At 36.8% G+C, this 19647-nt stretch overlaps 2 protein-coding genes across 3 annotated transcripts in view; one reads left to right on the top strand and one right to left on the bottom strand.

Moving 5' to 3' along the window:
* The window catches only part of USP37 (ubiquitin specific peptidase 37), a 73118-nt gene extending 72327 nt beyond the window's left edge, over positions 1-791 (bottom strand). For both annotated transcript variants that reach the window (XM_011358596.2, XM_011358597.2), the window contains exon 1: positions 596-791. The gene's annotated coding sequence lies outside the window, so the exon portion shown is untranslated. The remainder of the gene's footprint in view (positions 1-595) is intronic.
* Positions 792-1121: 330 nt separating this feature from the next.
* Positions 1122-19647, top strand: part of CNOT9 (CCR4-NOT transcription complex subunit 9) — a 23838-nt gene continuing 5312 nt past the window's right edge. Inside the window, exons 1-6 of the mRNA XM_011358599.2 lie at positions 1122-1386; positions 10947-11126; positions 12334-12449; positions 14327-14436; positions 19174-19318; positions 19533-19546. Of these exons, the coding sequence (XP_011356901.1) occupies positions 1363-1386; positions 10947-11126; positions 12334-12449; positions 14327-14436; positions 19174-19318; positions 19533-19546 (589 nt within the window). The 5' untranslated portion in view covers positions 1122-1362. The remainder of the gene's footprint in view (positions 1387-10946; positions 11127-12333; positions 12450-14326; positions 14437-19173; positions 19319-19532; positions 19547-19647) is intronic.

The following is a 19647-nucleotide window of genomic DNA, read 5'->3' as shown; positions in this document are numbered from 1 at the left end:
ACAGAGCCAGAATTTTGAAAGAATTACCACAAAATCGCTACAGGCCAACTCTCCAGAAAACAGGATTTTGTCATCAATTATCATTTTCTTACATGGCTCATGACCTTAAATAGGTAAACTTGACAAGTTGACCTGATGGCTAGAGACCGGAAACAACCAAATGCACAACAAAAATACAATTCAAGCCTTTTAGTAGAGAGATGGTTAAGAGAATAAAGAAGGCGAACTGTCAATAGAGTGAGCGTGTCATGTCCAAGGCCTGATGGATGTGCGGCAACATTGGTCCCCTTTAGAGATAGCAGGCCTCGCTAAGGGGCGAGTGGCAGACGACAGCTCTCAGTGCAATGGGGCAGGTTCGGGGTGCCGAGAAAGCGAGTGACAGTAAAGACTAGGTCAAAGAAGGAAAGCCCGGGGGAAGACCCAAATGGAGTACCAGTGAGGACAGGGGAGCGACGAGGGGAAGGGGCAGGCTGAGCAGCAGCGGGGCGAACTCCAAAAGAGTGAACGCCGAGTGGGCGGGCCGCACGGGGCGCGGGCGGGGGGGGATACCTGGGGGAAAACGGCTCAGTTGAGAAGCTGGCTGGGCCTGCCTTACCTGTGCCTGCGAGACCGGAGCCCCGGACAGGCCTGCCGGAAACACAGAGTCCGCCCGGAATGGGAGGACGAGAGGGTAAGGAAGGAAGGGACACCGAGCACGAAGAGGGACAGCTCGCTCTCCCGAGTCAGGGAGAGCAGCTGATGGCGGGAACTGTGACCACACGCAAACACGCAACGCACGCACGCACACTCGACGCGACCGGACGAAGCGCGAGCGCGCAAGCCTGCAAACTCCGCCCCTACACGCCCTCGCCCCGCCCCAGCACCGAGCAGAGTCTCGCCGAGGCAGCCCCGCCCCATCCTGGCTGCAGTACGCATGCGCATTTTCCACTTCATTCACTTTCGACTTTCCACCATTTCCCTCTTACTCAGCCCAAGGGAGCATGCGCATTACTTGTCCGCCCAAGACTACCCGGTTTTTCCCGCCCTTCACTGGCCTCCAGAGGAGGGTCAGAGTTCACACCCCTCCCTGGGGATACCTGCCGGGGAATGCGAGAACTAGTAGGTGACAGACGTCCTTCAGGTCTTGAATCTTAAGAGGCAAAGGACATACTTTTGGGCTAACTCTGCCGAGAACTAGGAGGCGGGAAGAGATTGTGTGGGCGGGGTCGGAGGTGAAAGGTCATAGGGCTACGAAAGGGGCGGAGCGAGCCGGAGGCGGATGGCGGCTGAGGCGGCTCAACAGCTTCGGCGGCAGAGGCGCTGAAACGGGGACGTGGGTCGGGCGCGTCCGGCAGTGGGAGGAGAGCGGTGGCCGCTCCCAACATGCACAGCCTGGCGACGGCTGCGGTGAGTGGCTGGGCCGCCGGGCCTGGGCCCAGAACCCTACTTCGGCCCTGCGTTTCGGCCTCCTCTCCTAGCTCCCTGTGTCGAGCTGGAGTTCAGCTCCTTCTGCCCTCAACCCACGAGGCTCCGGCCCCACTCTTCGCCGCGCCCTGGTCGTGGTGGAGCCAGCCCCTACTTTCCTCGTCGGCCGGCTCTCTTGGGTTCTCGCGCCGTATTTCGCGTTCTTTTCCGGCCCTGGGGCCTGGTCCCGCGCCCGGAATGCCTTCCTCGCGGCCGAGACTGACCATTCATTGATTCATTGCGCTGACCAACAGTTTCCGGGTGCCAGTTGCGTGCTGGGCGTCCGCGGGGATGAGGGAAAATTCCATGACCAATGTGACAAGGCCCGGGCTCGCAGAATGCACTGCCTAGGCACATCGCAGAGGGAAGGAAATGGCTTCTAGTTCAAACCAATTACTTTACAAATGGAAAATCTGAGACCTGGAGAAGTGAATAACTATGTCTGACTTATGGTTCTCTGTGCTTAAAACCTTTTTTTCACACATTTTATCAGCGTAGTCTTTTAACAAAATCGGATTGGGTAATTCACCTGTCTGAATTAATCCTATGGCTTCCCTTTGCATTTAGATAAAATCCAGACACCTTGCCATGATATACAAGGCCTTCCTTGGTCCTTACCCACGTTTACAGTCTCGTATGTCATTTACTCGGAAGGTTCTAGTTACTCTGCTGTTCCATGCCTTCTACCATCCTTTTTAAGTGCACTTTCTCACTCCAAGGTGCACTTTCTGATCTCTATTCCTGGAATGCTCACTCCCCTATACACACACACACATACCCCTTGTGGTTGTAGCTGGTTGCTCTTCTCAGGTCTCTGCCTAAATCTCCCTAGAGTGGCCTTTCCTGACCATCCTTTTGAAAGTAGTTCTGTAACCCCCCAACTTTTCTGTTGGAGTACCCTTTATGGCATTGATTCCGATTTGTAATTTTTGTATTCATTTGTTTGTTTGTTGTTTGTCTCCCCCTTGAGGACAGAGACAGGGATCATGTGGGTCCTGTTTACATGGTTACCCCAGTCCAGGACAGTTCCTGCCACAAAGTATGAGGCTCAGATACTTTGCCGAATGAGAGGTATAGATGATGGAGGTGGCTACTGAGAGAATTTAGCCACGGTGAGAAAACGAGGTCTTATCATTTGAGCACACTTTTATAAATGCCATTCTCACTTCTTCTGTTCCACCAAGGTGAAGTGACTTAAGGAGAGAGTATTATATGGAAATTGCACTACTAGGCAAAATGACATAAGTACTAAATAGAGAACCAAAAATTGCCTTAACTTTAAAATACAAAAAAATGAACTTACGCTTAGTGTGATTAGGCTATAGACAACATTGTCATTCTCAGAGCCAGTGACATCTCTGCCTCCTGTCACTATGTTTTTAAGTGTTTGTAACTTCAAAGTGGAGAGGTACCTTTTATATCTCTCAATTAGATGTTTGCAATTTCCCCAGTTTTTTTTGTTTCTTCTCCCTAATTACATGTATAATTTCGAAGAAGCAAGTCAGAAGATGAGGTTACTGCTGGTTAGGGGAGAGGCAGGTTAAGCAAGGGATTCTTCTAAGGTTGGCTTGTCCATCTCATAATCTGATTTTGTCTTCACACTGTGATACCAAACTGCTCTTTTCCCTTTGCCTCCCTGAGCTCTATACCTATTCAATACCTTTTATTTTCAGTTGCTCCTTAATTCATCTTTTGAACAGCCATTGAAGCTGTGGTTCATTACTTATAATAAGTACTCAATACATATTTCTGCAATTAAACTTAAAATACATTTAAAATTTGAGCTTTTAGATACACTTTTACTTGTTGTGCTGCTTGGACCACACAAAAACACTGACAAGTTACTTTATACCACTCATTCACTAGAATATTTGGTTAGTGAGGAGACTGAAGCATGGAAAAAGTCAAGCTGCCTCTTTCCCAATCCTTCATGCCTTCCATTACATTAAACTGCCCGTGTTATTCTGATCTAGGTAACAGGACGGTAATGGTGTTTGTCACTCATTAGAAATTGAGAAGAGTTAATAAAACATGCAACAGTTCCTGCAATAATCTAAGCAGCTTGAGATGCTTTTTGCCTAATGATGAAACTTTGTATTTTTGTGTACTTTTATTTCTTTTTAAAAATAACAGGTAAATCACTCAGTGAAGGAGATAGTACTATCAAAGGAGAATGTGATCACATGGGAATGCAGAATGTCATTCACAAGAGGGAAGATTTGAGATAATTTGGAAATAGTTTACTGTGCTAGAAATATGTAGTATAGTGGACTTGTCATTCTTTACAGAATACATCCTGACATCTTTATTATTGCCACCATAGAATTTGATTTCTTTCTCACATCTATTAAATAAGGACAGAAATACAGGATTAAATAAAGATTAAATAATAACAAAGTGTTCAGTGGTTAGCTAGGTTCACTTATTAGTTAAATGACTTGCTCCCAGATTCAGCCTTGGAACTCCAGTTCCTGCCTCAGCAGAGTAACAGATCACTTTGTTATGGACCTTGGAGGTTGCCTCAGATTCATAGAACTACAAATCCTGACATACTATCAGTCTTTTGTAAAAATTATTATACTAGTAATCTAAAACAGCCAAAGGTAAGCCTTTAGGAGGTGCATTGGGCATGCACTTAAAATTTTTTTCTACACTGATTTCCACTGAGTATTCTAACATCCTTAAACTCTTGTTTTTCCCTCACTTTCTTCCTAACTGGTAACATCATTAGTTATTCTGTATCTCTTGTGGAAGCTGTGCTAGGCTCCCAGATGGGCTCCTCTTTGACAAGGAAAAAGAACATTGTGCTTTCTGAAGGATCTAATTCAAACATTGTTTCCTCCCATGTCTTCTGTTGAAGTTTTAAGCAAATTGCCTAACTTCTCTTTGCTTGTTCACTTCCATTTTTTCAAAGTCATTTTAAAGAACATTCTGGCTCTTATTTTATAAAAATACGGAAATAATTAAGCTAATTTAATATTTCCGTTTGGCACTATTTAGAAAGTGTGTTTTCCTAGAATATCATTATTATGTAGACACTCAAAGCCACATGTTGAATCATCTCCAGATTTAGGGAAATAATCTATTTCAATCTAATTCTATTCTTTATTTACTGTCACATATTCATTGGTAGAAAAACCAGCTATTTTGGCCCTTGAAAATAAAATTGTATTGATAGATTTGGCTATCAATTCTGTTTAAGAAAGCCATCAACATCAAGTTTTAAATTTACTCTTGGGGGCTAAATCATATTTTTTCTCATTTATGGATAAATGCGGGTCATTTTACTTAAATGTTTATCTAAATATCTTCTCACATTGTGTAAAGTAAGAGGTTTCAGAGATAGAAGACCAACTGTCAGTACCCTGAGTTTGTGACATTTGAAGTTAAGTATTGGTGACTCACTTGGTAAATGTCTTGCCTTTGTTAAGCTTTGTTGAAAGAAAATAGTTACTTGAAATGCATTTTCCTTATACAAACCATTAAACAGAATAGAGGAGAGCAACGCCCTCCTAAATTTTGACAGTAGAAACGTTTTAAACACATCTATTAAAAGGTAAAGACCACCAACATTTAGCGAGATAACTGTAAAGACATACCATTATATCCATTAGATCTTGTTTGTAATCTTCGGAGACTGTTGAGGAAGATAATAGTCCATATCAGACTTCTCATGAATGACTTTATGTTTCTGGATATGTAATTGAACTTACTGTTTATCTAAATCCAACTGTTAACGAGCTATATTAGACAATATTAAACTTAAAGTTCTATATTGGGATCTTAAATATTTTCTTCAACTTGAAGGGATATTTGTGATTTCAGTCTATGACTTGAGTTTAATTTTACCATACACTCATTGTGTGAACTTGAGTATGTTAAACCTCCCTGAACCCATTTCCTCTTAGAATTTTTGAAAATAAAGGGAGGTGATCACAGTGACTAGCACATAGTATGTTCAATAAATGTTACCTTCTATAAATAGTTTCTAGAAAAGGCAAACCTAATCTATAGCAGCAGAAAGCATATCCATAGTTGTCTAGGGCTGAGTGTGGTAGGGTTACTAACTGGAATAACTTTTGAGGGTAATGGAAGTGGTCTGTATCTTGATTGTATCTTGTTACTCCGGTATATAAATTTTTCAAAATTCACTGAAATGTACACTTAAAATGGGTGTGCTGAAAAGCTTTATTGTATGCAAATTATACCTCAATAAAATTTATTGTTAAAGAGCCACTTAGATTAGTCTCTCACTTATAACAAAGAACTAAATAATTCCTAAGATTTTATAGCCCACTAAGACTTTGGTAATTATTTAATATAGTTTCCTCATTTTACCAATGACAAAACTGAGGCTTGGAAAAGTAAATGACTTATCCTAGGTTACAGAAATCTAGAAAGAGCAAAACTCTTTTGAAGCCGGTTATGGCTTCTAATCCAGTGTGCATTCCACTTATGTACTTGTGTAGGTACTTACAGTTTGAGGTGTTTCCTATTCAGCTTGATAACAGGTTCTTAATCCTAGGTCCATGGATTCCCTGAAATTGTGTATTTTGTGGAAAGCTATGTGCAAAACAATTCGCAATTACGTATTTTTCTGAGAAAAAGATCCATAGATTTCATTGATTCAAGAAATGTTAATCTCTGTGCTTGGGCTAGTGTCCTACTATTATTGTTAATGTATTTAAGTTAGGTAGTCTCCAGTAAGGAAGTCATAGATGAGTTTAGCTGCCACTGAACAGTGTGTGCTACTAGACTGAATTCCCTATCAATCACAGCCTCAGAAATGTAATTAGTAAATTGTAAATTAAAATAATTGTAGTAATTTAATTAAATAGAGAATGGGAAGAAGGGGAAATCTGTCCACCATCATTTACTCATAGTTTGATTAGTTGTAAAATGAAGATAATAACCATATTGTTGTGATCATTAAATGAAACCATGATTTTTTTTTAAGTGCAGTACAGTTCCCTCTCTTCCCTCATCCCCCTCTTTCACTTCCCACTCCCTTCTAAGAAGATATCAGTTTTCAGATTACGATATTTTTGTGAAAGGTGTTCCTAAGTGATTCTTGGGATTCAGAAGAAGAGTAAGATACATTTTGGGTTTTTATTACCATCAAGATCTAAGAATGAAACTAGACGGGTTTTTGCACCATTCATAAAAATTAACTGAAAATGAATTAAAGATTTGAATGTAACACCTGAAACAATAAAATACATGGAAGAAAACATAGGCACTAAGCTTCTGGACATCAGTCTTAGTGTTGCTTTTGTGAATTTGACTCCAAAGACAAGGGAAACAAAACAAAAACAAATTAAAAAGCTTCTGCACAGCAAAAGAAGCTATCAATAAAAGGCGGCCAACTAAATGAGAGAAGATATTTGCAAATGATATTTCCAATAAAGGTTAATATCCAAAATATATAAAGAACTCCTACAACTCAACAACAAAAAAGCAACCCAATTAAAAAATGGGTAGAGGGTCTGAATAGACATTTACATACAGAAGGCCAACAGGCATGTGATGAAAAGATGTTCAACATCACTAATATTAGGGAAATGCAAACCAAAACTGCAATGAGATAATCACCTCATGCTTGTTAGAATGCTACTGTTTAAAAACACAGGAAATAACAGGTATTGGAGAGGATGTAGAGAAAAGAGAACCCTTGTACTGTTGGTGGGTTTGTAAATTGATGCAGCCACCAATGGAAAACAGTATAGAGATTCTGCAAAAAAAAAAAAAATCCATTCATATCGTGGCAAATGGCAATATTTTAGCTTTTTTTATGGCTGGGTAGTATTCCATTGTTAGGTTGTTTCCTTATCTTGGCTACTGTAAATAATGCTGCAATGAACATAGGGATATATATCTTTGCAAATTTGTGCTGGATTATGTGGCAGTTCCCCTTTTGGGTATTTATCTGAAAAATATGAAAACACAAATTTGCAAAGATATATATCCCTATGTTCATTGCAGCATTATTTACAGTAGCCAAGATAAGGAAACAACCTAACAATGGAATACTATTGGAATACCATAAAAAAAGCTAAAATATTGCCATTTGCCACAATATGAATGGATTTAGAGAGTATTATGCTAAGTGGAATAAGTCAGATGGAAAGGACAAAACCATATGATTTCACTCATGTATTATAAACAAAGATACAAATAAGACAAAACTAAAACAAACTCATAGATACAACAAATTGGTGCTTACCAAAGGGAAGAGGATCTAATATATGTTGACAGATGGAAACTAGACTTTTGGTGGTGAGAGCACTATAATGTACAGATATTGAGTTATGATGTTATACATTTGAAACTAGTATAATGTCATTAACCAGTGTTACCTCAATTTAAAAAAAAAGGTCTAGTGAGATGCTGGAGATGTGCTTTGGAGTTTTGTTCAGGAATGATGTCCAAAGTATTTTAACAATTGTCTGGTAATGTAAATTAATATATAAATCAATATGTAATTCAAAACTAAAAATATTTTTTCTTTTATTCTCCAAAATAACTGAATTTTCATTCATGTTATAAAATTACTTGTTGATATATGGGGGGAGGTTGTGTGTGTGTGTTTGTGTTGGTCGCTATCGCTAGCTAAATTATGCCCATTTGAGCCATGATTTGACATAGGAAACTGTCAAATGACTTCACCTACTTTTCCATTAAAATGATGGTTACCAAAGCCTTGTAATCTCAACAGTAGAGAATTTCTCTTAATATCAATGATATTGTTCGTGGTGCTAATTGTTTTTTAGATTCTTCTGAACTAATAGCAGTAACATTTTAATTTTTGACTGAGATTTTTATATACTTTTCTATCTCTATTGTCTAGGTTACAGGAAATAGTTTTTTAGAAAGTCTTTTTTAGATCACACCTAATCTTTCAGGAAGGTGAAAAGAAGCATTAGCAACGCAGTTATAAGTATGGACTCTGTTGCCAGGCTTCTGGGAGGAGGAAAAAACTACCCTATTCCTTCTATATCGTATTGTTGCTTTAGGGGCCTGTATTTCCTTGCCACTTATGGTTTTAAATAATTTCTCTGTTACTCAGTTTTCCCTCTATAAAATGAGGGTGGTGATGATAAGTGTTTATTTAGGACATTGCCTGACTGTAAGCACCGTATATGTTAGCTCCTCTTTTTAAGATACAATTGTATTCATCCTATAACAAATAGCTATTCAGTGGATTTAAACTAACTCTTGCTATTAAATTGGAGGAAGAATTCAACAAAGATGATGAAAAGCAGAGTTCCTACCCCAGATGGTTCTTCATACCAAACTTCCCTCACTGCCTTCTCATTGCTAGAATAGCTACGGAACCCATAGCTCCAAGTTAGTGCCTAAGAAGACAGCATTACCACCCACCTAACATCCCTTGCTCTCTTAGATCCAAACTCCTGTGGAGGCTACACTTCCTACTAGTAGTTTCAAAAGTTGCAGTATTGCTGGCAGCAGGCGGCCATGGCCTTAGGGACCCAAGTAGGCACCAGGCATTGGCACCCCCAGAGTGCCAGCACCATTCCAGGGGCACCATCTCCTCACTGGAGTCAGGCCAGGTCTAGAAACAATATGTGAGGATGGGGCCTAGCATTCTGAAGCCATGATAAACTGATTGGCAGCTACCAGTGCAGCCTAGTGGTGTTCACCTAGGGTGTCCCAGGGCAGAATGGGGTACAGGGTTGCTGGATACAAGTCACAGACTTGCTCTAGTGGAAGTAATGCAGTTTACTGATGGTGGTAGCTGGTGACAGGACTTTGGGAAGATTTGACAAGAATGAATAATTACTAATCATGGTAAATACTGCATTGCTGGAGAAGCATCTCTGAGGCCCCCTTTAGTTACTGGATTGTGGGCTGTTCAAGAGACTGGGCAGGAAACCCAAAGCTAAAATTTTAGCCCTTGTTTCCACTGAGCCTTTAAGGTGATAGAATACTCTAAATATACCCTATCTTCTGGTGGGAATTACTTTTCAAAAAATAATTTTTTAAGTTGAAGGCCTGTTTGTAGCAGCATACAGAACGGGCAACTGCTTGGACAATACTTCTTTTGCTGTTGGGAGGAGGAAAAAACTACCCTATTCCTTCTATATCGTATTGTTGCTTTAGGAGCCTGTATTTCCTTGAGAAGCATCACTGATGGGAGTCACAAAACAGCTTTTAACAGATTACTCTAAGGCACTTAAAGAAGACTTAAGCTGCATGATGTTTCAGTTCATTTAGCGGAACACTTTGTGGTTCATTCTGTCAAGCAAGTGAAATGATAAACATTAAACTAAAAGTTTATAATCAGGCTTCCATTTATAGAAGGCTATTGTTCTGTTTGGGTTGAGTAAATATAAGTACACTTCAAAGTCCATCGGTGGACTTCAGTCTTTTCTTCAGCAAAGACAGTTGTCCTTTTTGTTCTTCATCTTTTCATCTCTGCAATGGATGGGTCATCCTATCACATTAAGGTGTAGTAGGAACATGTCAGTACTGCAAGAAACTAATACAGTTCAAGAAAGCATTGCAGTATGCACCTTCATACTTGCATGAATTAAGCAAATTTATTTCTGTTAGCAAAATTATCTCATCTGCAAATGTATAGGTCCCTTTTTTCTATCTACCCAACTTTTTATTCCTCATGGTTTGAGGGGGGAATTAAGTGAGAAAACATTGGACATAGGGATAGAAATCATCATGAATGTGTCAAGACTTTAGAGCTAGGAATAGTAATGGTAATCAGTTTTCTAGTCTACCATCTATATTTTCCAGATAACAGTAATCCATGGACTTAACCAAGGTCACAAGGCTATTTGAAAATCGTGAAGAATTATAGAAATCCTCAAGTTTTGGGGGGGATATTGCGATTCTTTACCACAGTAATGAATGCATGTTCTATAAGTCTGTTTTCTGCTCCATGAGTGGGATGCTGGAATTACTGGGGAAACACCAGCAATGGGTGGGGTGGGTGTAACTTTTCTTTCAAGATTTAAACCATACAGATTTTATTATGTACATGAAAAGTCTCCCATGTGTCCTAGAAATGTTATATATAAATGTATAAGATTATGTATGTATATATTGATGGAAGCGTATATACTATTCTATACCCTTTTTGTTGTTTTGTGTTTTTTACTTAGTATCAGCATGTATAGAGCTATCTCTTTTAAAGGGCTACATAAAGATGTACTCAAACATATTTAACCAGTTCCTTATTGATGGATGTTTGTCATTTCAAGTTTTCTGTTTTTAAAACAGTACGCCCTGATATGTCTTCGGTACAGCCAAAGTATACCTATAGAATAAATTCCTAAATGTGGAATTATTAAAGGGTGTGTGCATTTTAGATTTCAATAGATTCTATTAATTTATATCAAATGTATATATTTAGAAAACCTCACCTGGTATTTATGAAAAATATATTCCCTCTAAAGAAGTACTGCAGGGTAAGACTTGGTTTGACTTTAATGAAACTCACTTGTTTACTTTCTTGTTTTCACTTGAAGCCTGTGCCTACTGCACTGGCTCAGGTAGATAGAGAAAAGATCTATCAGTGGATCAACGAGCTGTCCAGTCCTGAGACAAGAGAAAATGCTTTGTTGGAGCTAAGTAAGAAACGAGAATCTGTTCCTGACCTTGCACCTATGCTGTGGCATTCATTTGGTACTATTGCAGCACTTTTACAGGTGGGTATTATCCATGAGTTGCAGTTCAGTCTTGTTCATCACACTTGTATTTCTCTACCTTTGCCCAAATGATTCTGAAGACATTAGTAGAATAAGTCTCTAAACATTAGCATTTGTAAGAATCTGTTTTAGAAAGATGCTTGTTACAATGCATATTCTTGTTACAATGCATATTCTTGGATCCTAGCCAAGAGATTTATTTAGTCTGAAATTTAAAATCTCTATTTTTAACAAGGACCTCCCCTGCTGTCAGGTGATTCTGATGCAGGTGGTCTAAGAACTACACTTTGAGAAACTCAGTTTAGGAGTACTAGAAGATAATGCTGCATGACAGTGAGGAGAAGGTGGAAAGTAAGATGTAAGGGCTGCAAGGTATATTCTGGGGAAAGAATATTAAAGATATAACAGCAGTAGGATTAAAGGTGCGTACACTTGTACGTTGAAGAATAAATAACTGAAATTTGGTTCTGGATGCTCATTGGTGAGGAATAAATTGATTTGGTAATCAAGTGGAATGATCATCCTTTATTATCTAAAATTCCTAATATAATAATTAATTTTTCAGATCTGTTAAATCAATTCACATTGTATCCCTACTACATGTACCCAAGAATCTAATCTTACAAGAACATTTTTTATGTAAGTTTTACAGTTAAAATAAATGAAATTGTTTTCATCAAATCATCACCTTTTAACAGAGTACACATATTCATTGCTGTTTGTATGTATCCCCACGCATATACCCATGTTCTTATCTTCCCCTTTTTGCAACTGTTACCTAACCAAACTCAAATTTCTTTGTGAGTCACTATGGTTGATTTATTAATTCTTTCTGGCCAGCAGTCTCATCACTATAGCTTAAAGCAAGGTGTTGACAGAAAGAGGGATTATAAATGTTAAGAGTCCCTCAAGTGAAAGTCTCAACAAATGCAGATATAAAATAAAGTGTCGGTGACCACAGTTGCCTCCATAGAAATCTTCCTAGAGACATATGTAGAAATGTCTCAGATAGCTTCAGTCAAGTGTATTTCAGATGAAAGGATTGGAGCATTGTTTATTTTTGCTCCTTTTTTGATGATTCAGTTCTTGAAGGATAAGCGGAAATAAGAGGGTTTTGGTTTTTTTTTTTAAGTTCTTTTCTGTAAAATCATGGGAATTAATTTTATAAGTTATTCCATGTTCATCTGGTGCTGGTTTCCATTTTTAGGAAATTGTAAATATTTATCCATCTATCAACCCACCCACCTTGACAGCACACCAGTCCAACAGAGTTTGCAATGCTCTGGCATTACTGCAATGTGTGGCATCACACCCAGAAACCAGGTAAATGCTTTGAATGAGTCTATTGGCAGGGAGGTTTGTACTGAATGTAGTCTTTAACTTTTTCTGAATAATGACAGGAGGGGCATGCAGTAGGGCGCATATGTGTACATGTAGAGCTTCAGGATCCTCATTTACTTTTTGTTTTATTTCTAAAGAACTCTGGTCTCTAATTCACTAAATTTTAGTGTGATAACAGTATGGTATTTAATATATTTTTTATAATTTTTTTAACCTTTTTTATTGTGGTAAAATACATATAACATAAAATTTATCATTTTACCCATTTTTAAGTATACAGTTCATTAGTATTGAATACATTTATAATGTTCAACTATCACCACTATCAATCTCTATAACTCCTTTATCTTTTAAAACTAAAACTCTATACCCATTAAATAATAACTCGCCATTCCCCCAGCCCATGGCAACACCATTCTAATTTCTGTCTCTAAGATTTTGATTACTCTGAGTACCTTATATAAGTGAGATCATACAGTATTTGTCTTTTTGTGATTGGCTTATCTCACTTAGCATAGTGTTCTTAAGGTTCATCCAATTCTGACATATTGTAGCATATGTCAGAATTTCTTTTCTAAGGATGAATAATATCCCGTTGTCTCATTTACTTTTTACCCATTCAGAGCAGTGAATTTTAATGGTATTCACATCTCAGGAAAGGTCAGGCATATAGTCACTTCTTCCTCCTGAATCCATGGTAGACATCACTATGCTGTGTATGAGGTGGTACGTGGCATTTAGTAAATATTTGAACCAAGTGTTTTTTTTCCACCGAACCCAGATTTGGTGTCAGATTTTTCTTAATACAGGATTCTGTTCTAGGCACCCTCTATAATAGATGAGAATTGGCTTGCAAGTTGAAATGTTTTTGCCTTCCTGCTGTATCTGACAAATTAAGAAAAGGGAAATCCTGATTAGGAATCTACTTTGTAACTTTTATGGCCTTAAGGCACTTAATAGTCATTTTATTAATGTCTTTCCCCTCTTTTGTCAAGTTTCCTTACAAAATCGGAATACTAGGATGGCATGGACTTTCCAGAGCTTTAGAGAAGCTACTAAGAAAATTATTTTTAAGCGCTTAAGAAAAACGCAAGAGTACTTTGAGTGTTTAAAGTTTAGGGTATTGGCTCTCCTACAAGGTTTAACTACAAATAATATAAAGTGATAGATTGATTTCATTAGTTGCCTGACATATTGCAGATTAAAATGTTTTTAGAATAGTGTACTTGAAATTTTCTGACATAAAAAGAAGAGTGTGCATTTAAGCATAGCAGATAAACCTGATACTGGCTGCTTTGTTTTGTTGTCTTGGTTTATAAGGTTTTGTCTGACTATACCTGTGAATATTGTTATTTGGCCATAAATTAGGTGAATCTCTTAGACACTTGATTACATTTATGATCTATTTTTTTTTAATCTGCAGTTAGATATTTTATCAGTTTTTAAGGTACTTGGTGTGGTAACAAGGGAAAATTAGGTATTCTCTTAATCATTGGCGTAGACTAGGGTTTTTAAATCTTGACTTTGTGGTAGGAGGAGGGAGGTGGGCGAAGGTTGTCCTGTGCTTTTAGCAGCATCCCTGGCCTCTGTCTACTAGATGCCAATAAAACACTCCCTCAGCTTGACAACCAAAAATATCTCCAGACATTTCCACATGTCCCTGGGGGTGTGGGTGGGGGGCAAAATCATCACAGTTGAGAACCACTGGTCTAGGCTAATGACCAATAACAGTCTTTCCTAAATAGTCCTTGGTCAGGCAATATTATAGGCCTTACAGAATTAACTACCCGAAAATTCGAATGTTTAGAATCCTTAGGGCTTAACTCTGGGCTCTGAATTTGATTATTATTTTCTTCCAGGTCAGCATTTCTTGCAGCACACATCCCACTTTTTCTGTACCCTTTTTTGCACACTGTCAGCAAAACGCGTCCTTTTGAATATCTTCGGCTAACCAGTCTTGGAGTTATCGGTGAGTTATTAGGGTTGTTTAGCAAGCCTGAAATCCTAATTCATAATAGTGGTCTTAACTTGAGTGTTTTGTCTGGTGTTTTATAGCTTTTGTTCATCAATTGTTTTTGTCTTTGAGATCGAGTCTGTTTTCACTGATAAATGAGTAGTAGGAACATGATGACCCTTATCAAGTTCCATTTTGAGTATTGTTAATAAGGCCCAACATTTGAGATTAAATTCAGTGTTTATTGGAATTGTAGGGAGAGTAATGAACAAGAACTTCAGGTAACAAATAAATTTATAATTATAGGACTAAGATTTGAGTTTGTTTTTTGTTTTGTTTTATTTTGTTTTTTTTCTTTCTCACTTCTAAACTATTCTCCCTTAACTCCAAGAGTTTACCTTCTAGTTCCCCTAGTTAAAATTTTTGCACGTTCAAGTTAATGTTTCCGTATACATTTACTATGGGAAATGGGTTTACAATTCTCTTTACTCAAGAAAATAATATATCAGCCATTTCAGATCTCAGCCTCCTGGGTAGTAAAGAACTGTCTTTAGATGTGTGAAATGCAAATATATTCAAGCATTTCTTTCCAAAATTACCCTTCCTTTTCTAAACGTCTTTTTCTCATAGTTTTTTGCTTATGTACTGACCAAACAATAATAACATTGATTGTGCAAATTTTATTTTGTTAGGTTATTGTTTTTATGTTCAACCTGTGTTCACATGCGTGTGATTATAAACCATGAATCGGGAAGTATAATTTTAAAATTTGATATTACTAATACATATTTTTGAGATAGTTTATGCTACTTTTAAGGAGTAACTATATACCTCATATACCCCAAATGAATGTTATTTTTTATACCTCCTCCCAAGTGAGACTCTAATTAGAAACTTTTTTCTAATATATTCTTTTCTGCTTTTAAGCTATAAAAATTTTTCATATAGGATTTAAAATATCACCAGGATTCCAGTAAAAAGAAAATATTTTTATCCTTAATTTCTTGATTCAGATCATTCTAATTCTGCTGGTTTTTTGAACACTGAGGTTGGATGATGCATTTATGAGGTGTTAAGATAAAGACAGTAGTAGAGGACAATATTAAGCCAATTGTCTACCCTTGCCTATATTTTCTCAAACTCCGTTTCTTCAAGTCAGTTTAAAGAACAAGCAGAAAGTGAATATTTATGCCTAGACTTTTTGCTTATAGTTCAAACTTTACTGGATAAGTTTGAGTATAAATGGGATGATGTATAAGAGAAATTAGAAGCACTTGGAACTGAATAAAAATAAAAACAGCATCGAAATTTGAATGATGTAACTAAAGCAGGGCTTAGAGGTAAAATTCTAGCATTAAATTCTTACACTAGAAGAAGCTCTTTAATCATCAATAAGGTAAGTTTTCACTCTAAGAAACTAGGAAAAGCAACAAATTAAACCCCAAGGCAGACAGAAGGAAGGAAATAATAAAGATTAGATGTCAATGAAAATGAGAACAGAAAAACAATTGACAAAACCAATGAAACCAAAAGCTGATTTTTAGAACAATTGAGATATAATTGACATATACCATTAGTTTTGGGTGTATAACGTGATTTGATATATGTATATATTTCAGTCTGATTACCACAATAAATTTAATTGCCATCCATCACTGCATATGGTTACAATATTTTTTTCTTGTGATGAGAACTTTTAAGGTCTATAACAACTTTCGAATATATAATACAATGTTGTTAACTATAGTCACTATGCTATACAGTACATCCTCAGAATTTATTTACCTTATAACTGGAAATTGTACCTTTTAACCACATTTACCCATTTCATCCACCCCCCCAATTTTTTGTTGAAAAAAATTTCAATAAAATTAATAAACTTCTCACCAGACAGACTGAGGAAAAAAGAGAAGATGTAAATTACAAATATCAGGAATGGAAGGGGGTATGTTATAACAGACTCTACAGACATTAAAAAGATAATAAAAGAATACTGCTAATAACTTTATACCCATAAATTTGACAACTTAGATGGAATGAACAAATTCTTTGAAAGATTCAGTCTGCCAAAGCACATTCAAGAAAATATAAGCAAGCTGAATAGTCTTACATCTATTAAATAAATTATTTTTGTAGTTAAAAACCTTCCCAATATTTTTCTTTTATCTCAGTGTATATATGCATAGGTGATTAGAAATCATTGTAATTTAACTAGGTGTCCTGTGGGTTCTTTTGAATTCTTTTTCTTTTCTAATTGTGAAAAGGACATTTAACATGAAATCTACCCTCTCAATAAAACTTTTAAGTATACAAAACAAACAAACAAACAAAAAACCTTCCAACATAGTAAACTATAGGCCCAGATGATCTCACTGTGAATTCTAAAAATTTAAAGAAAAAATAATGCCAATTCTATAAAACTTTTCCAGAATACAGAGAGGAGGCTTCTCAACTCTTGGTGAGGCCAGCATTACTCTGATAATAGTACTAGAAAAAGACATTATAAGAAAAGAAAGCTATAGGCCAGTATTCCTCACGAACACAGATGCAGAAATTCTCAACAAAATGCTAACAAATCAAATCTAACAATATATGAAAAGGATCATCATGGCCAAGTTGAAGTTTATCTTGGGAATGCATACTAGTTCATCTTTCAAACATTAGTCAATATGATTGACCATATCAAGAGACTAATGAAGAAAAATCATAATATTTCTGTAGTTTTTTTTTAAAAAGGCCTTTGACATAATTCAGCATCTATTCATAAAAAAAACTCCAGCCAAGTAAGAATAGAGGGGAACTTTCTCAATTTGATAAACTACAAAAAACGAAAGTTACAGTAAAGATCTTAGTTAATGTGAAAAAGTGAATGTAGTATCCTAAGACTGAGAACAAGACAAGGATATTCATTCTCAGCACTCCTATTCATATCATACGGGGTAGCCTAGATGGTGCAGTAAGGTAAGAGAAAAAATAAAGGACATACAGGTTAGAAAGAAAAAAAAAACAAGACTGTATTCATAGACAACATGATTAACTACATATAAAAATCTTGAAGAATCAACCCAAAAAAGCTACTAGAACTGAAACCTACCATTTATAATAGCACAAAACATGTGGAAAACTTAAGTGTAAATCTTACAAAATATGTGCAAGCTCTGTAGCTAAAAACTACAAAACAGTGATGAAAGAAATCAAAAAAGACCTAAATAAATAGAGATATACCATGTGCATTGATTGATATATCAGTGATTCAATATTTTTGAGATGTCAATTTTCCCCAAACTGATCTATAGATTTAGAGCAATTCAAAAAAATAAAAATAAAAAAGTTCAGTATTTTTTAAATAGAAATTAAGCTGCTCCTAAAATTTATATGGAAAGGCAAGTGAACTGAAATATCCAAACATTTTTTTAAAAGGACAAAGTTGGAAGACATAAACTACCTGATTTCTAGACCTACTGGAAAACTATAGTAGTCAGTACAGTGTAGTATTGGGTAGACTAATATATCAATGAAGCAGAATGGAGAATCTAGAAATAGACCCACACAAAGATGGTCAATTGATTTTTGACAAAGGTATAAAGAGTTTAGTGGACAAAGGATAGTTTTTTCAAAAATAGTGCTGGAGCAACTGAATATACATATGTAAAACAATGAACCATGATCCATACTGTGTACTCTACAAAAATTAACTCAAAATGGATTTTAGAACTTCATGTAAAATCTAAATGAAATAGTAATTTGACATATACTATAGGTCCTGTTAGTAAATTATGGTATATGCTGTTTGCTGTGGGGTTTAGAAATGTAACATATGTAGATTGCCAGTTCTGGTTAAAATGAGTGATATTCCTTACTCTCTCTTAAAGTGATTGATTTTAGTTATTACAAGTCCAATTAACCAAGGCCTTTCATATAAAGACTAGTGATGCATTGGGCAGCTCAGGGAACAGTCATTTGTTTCATGGGGTTCTGCTTCCCTGTATACAGAATGGAGAATATAGCACTGAACTGTGTTGGTCACCTGATCAATGGAGTCAGTTTAGAAACCAGTAGAATAATAAAATTGGGATGAATTTTAGAAATCATTTATTCCAACTGCTATTTTATAAAGAAACAGGCCTACAAAGTGAAGGTAACTTTATCAAACTTAAGTAAACTGCTTGTGGAACCAGAATTAGAATCCAGGGGGATGGGGGTGGGGTGAGATCTGTGTGTGTGTGGGTGGGTGGGTGTGGGTGTGTTTCTTGTTCTGATATACCCACAATGTTTATGCTCTTTGGAGAAAGAGGAGCAATTAAATAATCAGAAGAAAGTAATGTGTATTTATGCCCATTATGAAGTAGGATCCAGACTGACATCATTTCTTTGCTACCTGGGCATATGCTTTAATTCTAATGTAGAATTTTTCTCTCTTACCTAAAATAAATGGAGGACAGTGATATTATTGTATGATTGTCTACCAAAAGTGATAGAGAAATTATTTAGGTAGCTGAACTGCTGCTAACTATATGAAGGACCGAATTTGGTACCTGGTCTTTTAATGCTGACTGATAATAGTCAACCTGTGCTTTTCTTCCGTTTTTTTTTCTTTTACATGGGTATGCCTGGTTCTCCGACATATAAACCACAGTTTGTGTACTGTGTTACTTAACTTCCACAACTAGCTGGATGAACGAACAATACAAAGTTAATTTTAATTTGAAACCTTGATTCTGACATAATTTTGTTCATCTGTATTTTCTTTAGGGGCTCTGGTGAAAACAGATGAGCAGGAAGTAATCAACTTTTTATTGACAACAGAAATTATCCCTTTGTGTTTGCGCATTATGGAATCAGGAAGTGAGCTCTCTAAAACGGTATGTGCTTTTAACTTAATTAGATTCTACATTGCGTTGGCTCTTGGGCTACTTCTTTATGGTATATAGTATAGCTATTTTGGAAAGGTGTTTGGCAGTATTCACTATAAACAAGCCTGCCCTATGACATAGCAGTCCCACCCAAGAGAAAAGAGCTCTAATATACATCATCATGTGTGCAAGAAAGAATGAACTGCTGATTTATGCAACATAGATGATTCTCATAGGCATTTTGTTGAGCGAAAGAAGCCAGACACATAGGAGTTCATACTATATGATTCCATTTATGCAAAATTTAACAACAAGCAAAAGCAATCAATGGGGATAGGTCAGAATAGTGATTACCTCTCTGGGAAAGATATTG

Source organism: Pteropus vampyrus, unplaced genomic scaffold (assembly GCF_000151845.1).
Source record: "Pteropus vampyrus isolate Shadow unplaced genomic scaffold, Pvam_2.0 Scaffold42, whole genome shotgun sequence".
Lineage (NCBI taxonomy): Eukaryota > Metazoa > Chordata > Mammalia > Chiroptera > Pteropodidae > Pteropus > Pteropus vampyrus.
This window is presented reverse-complemented; position numbering and strand designations above follow the sequence as displayed.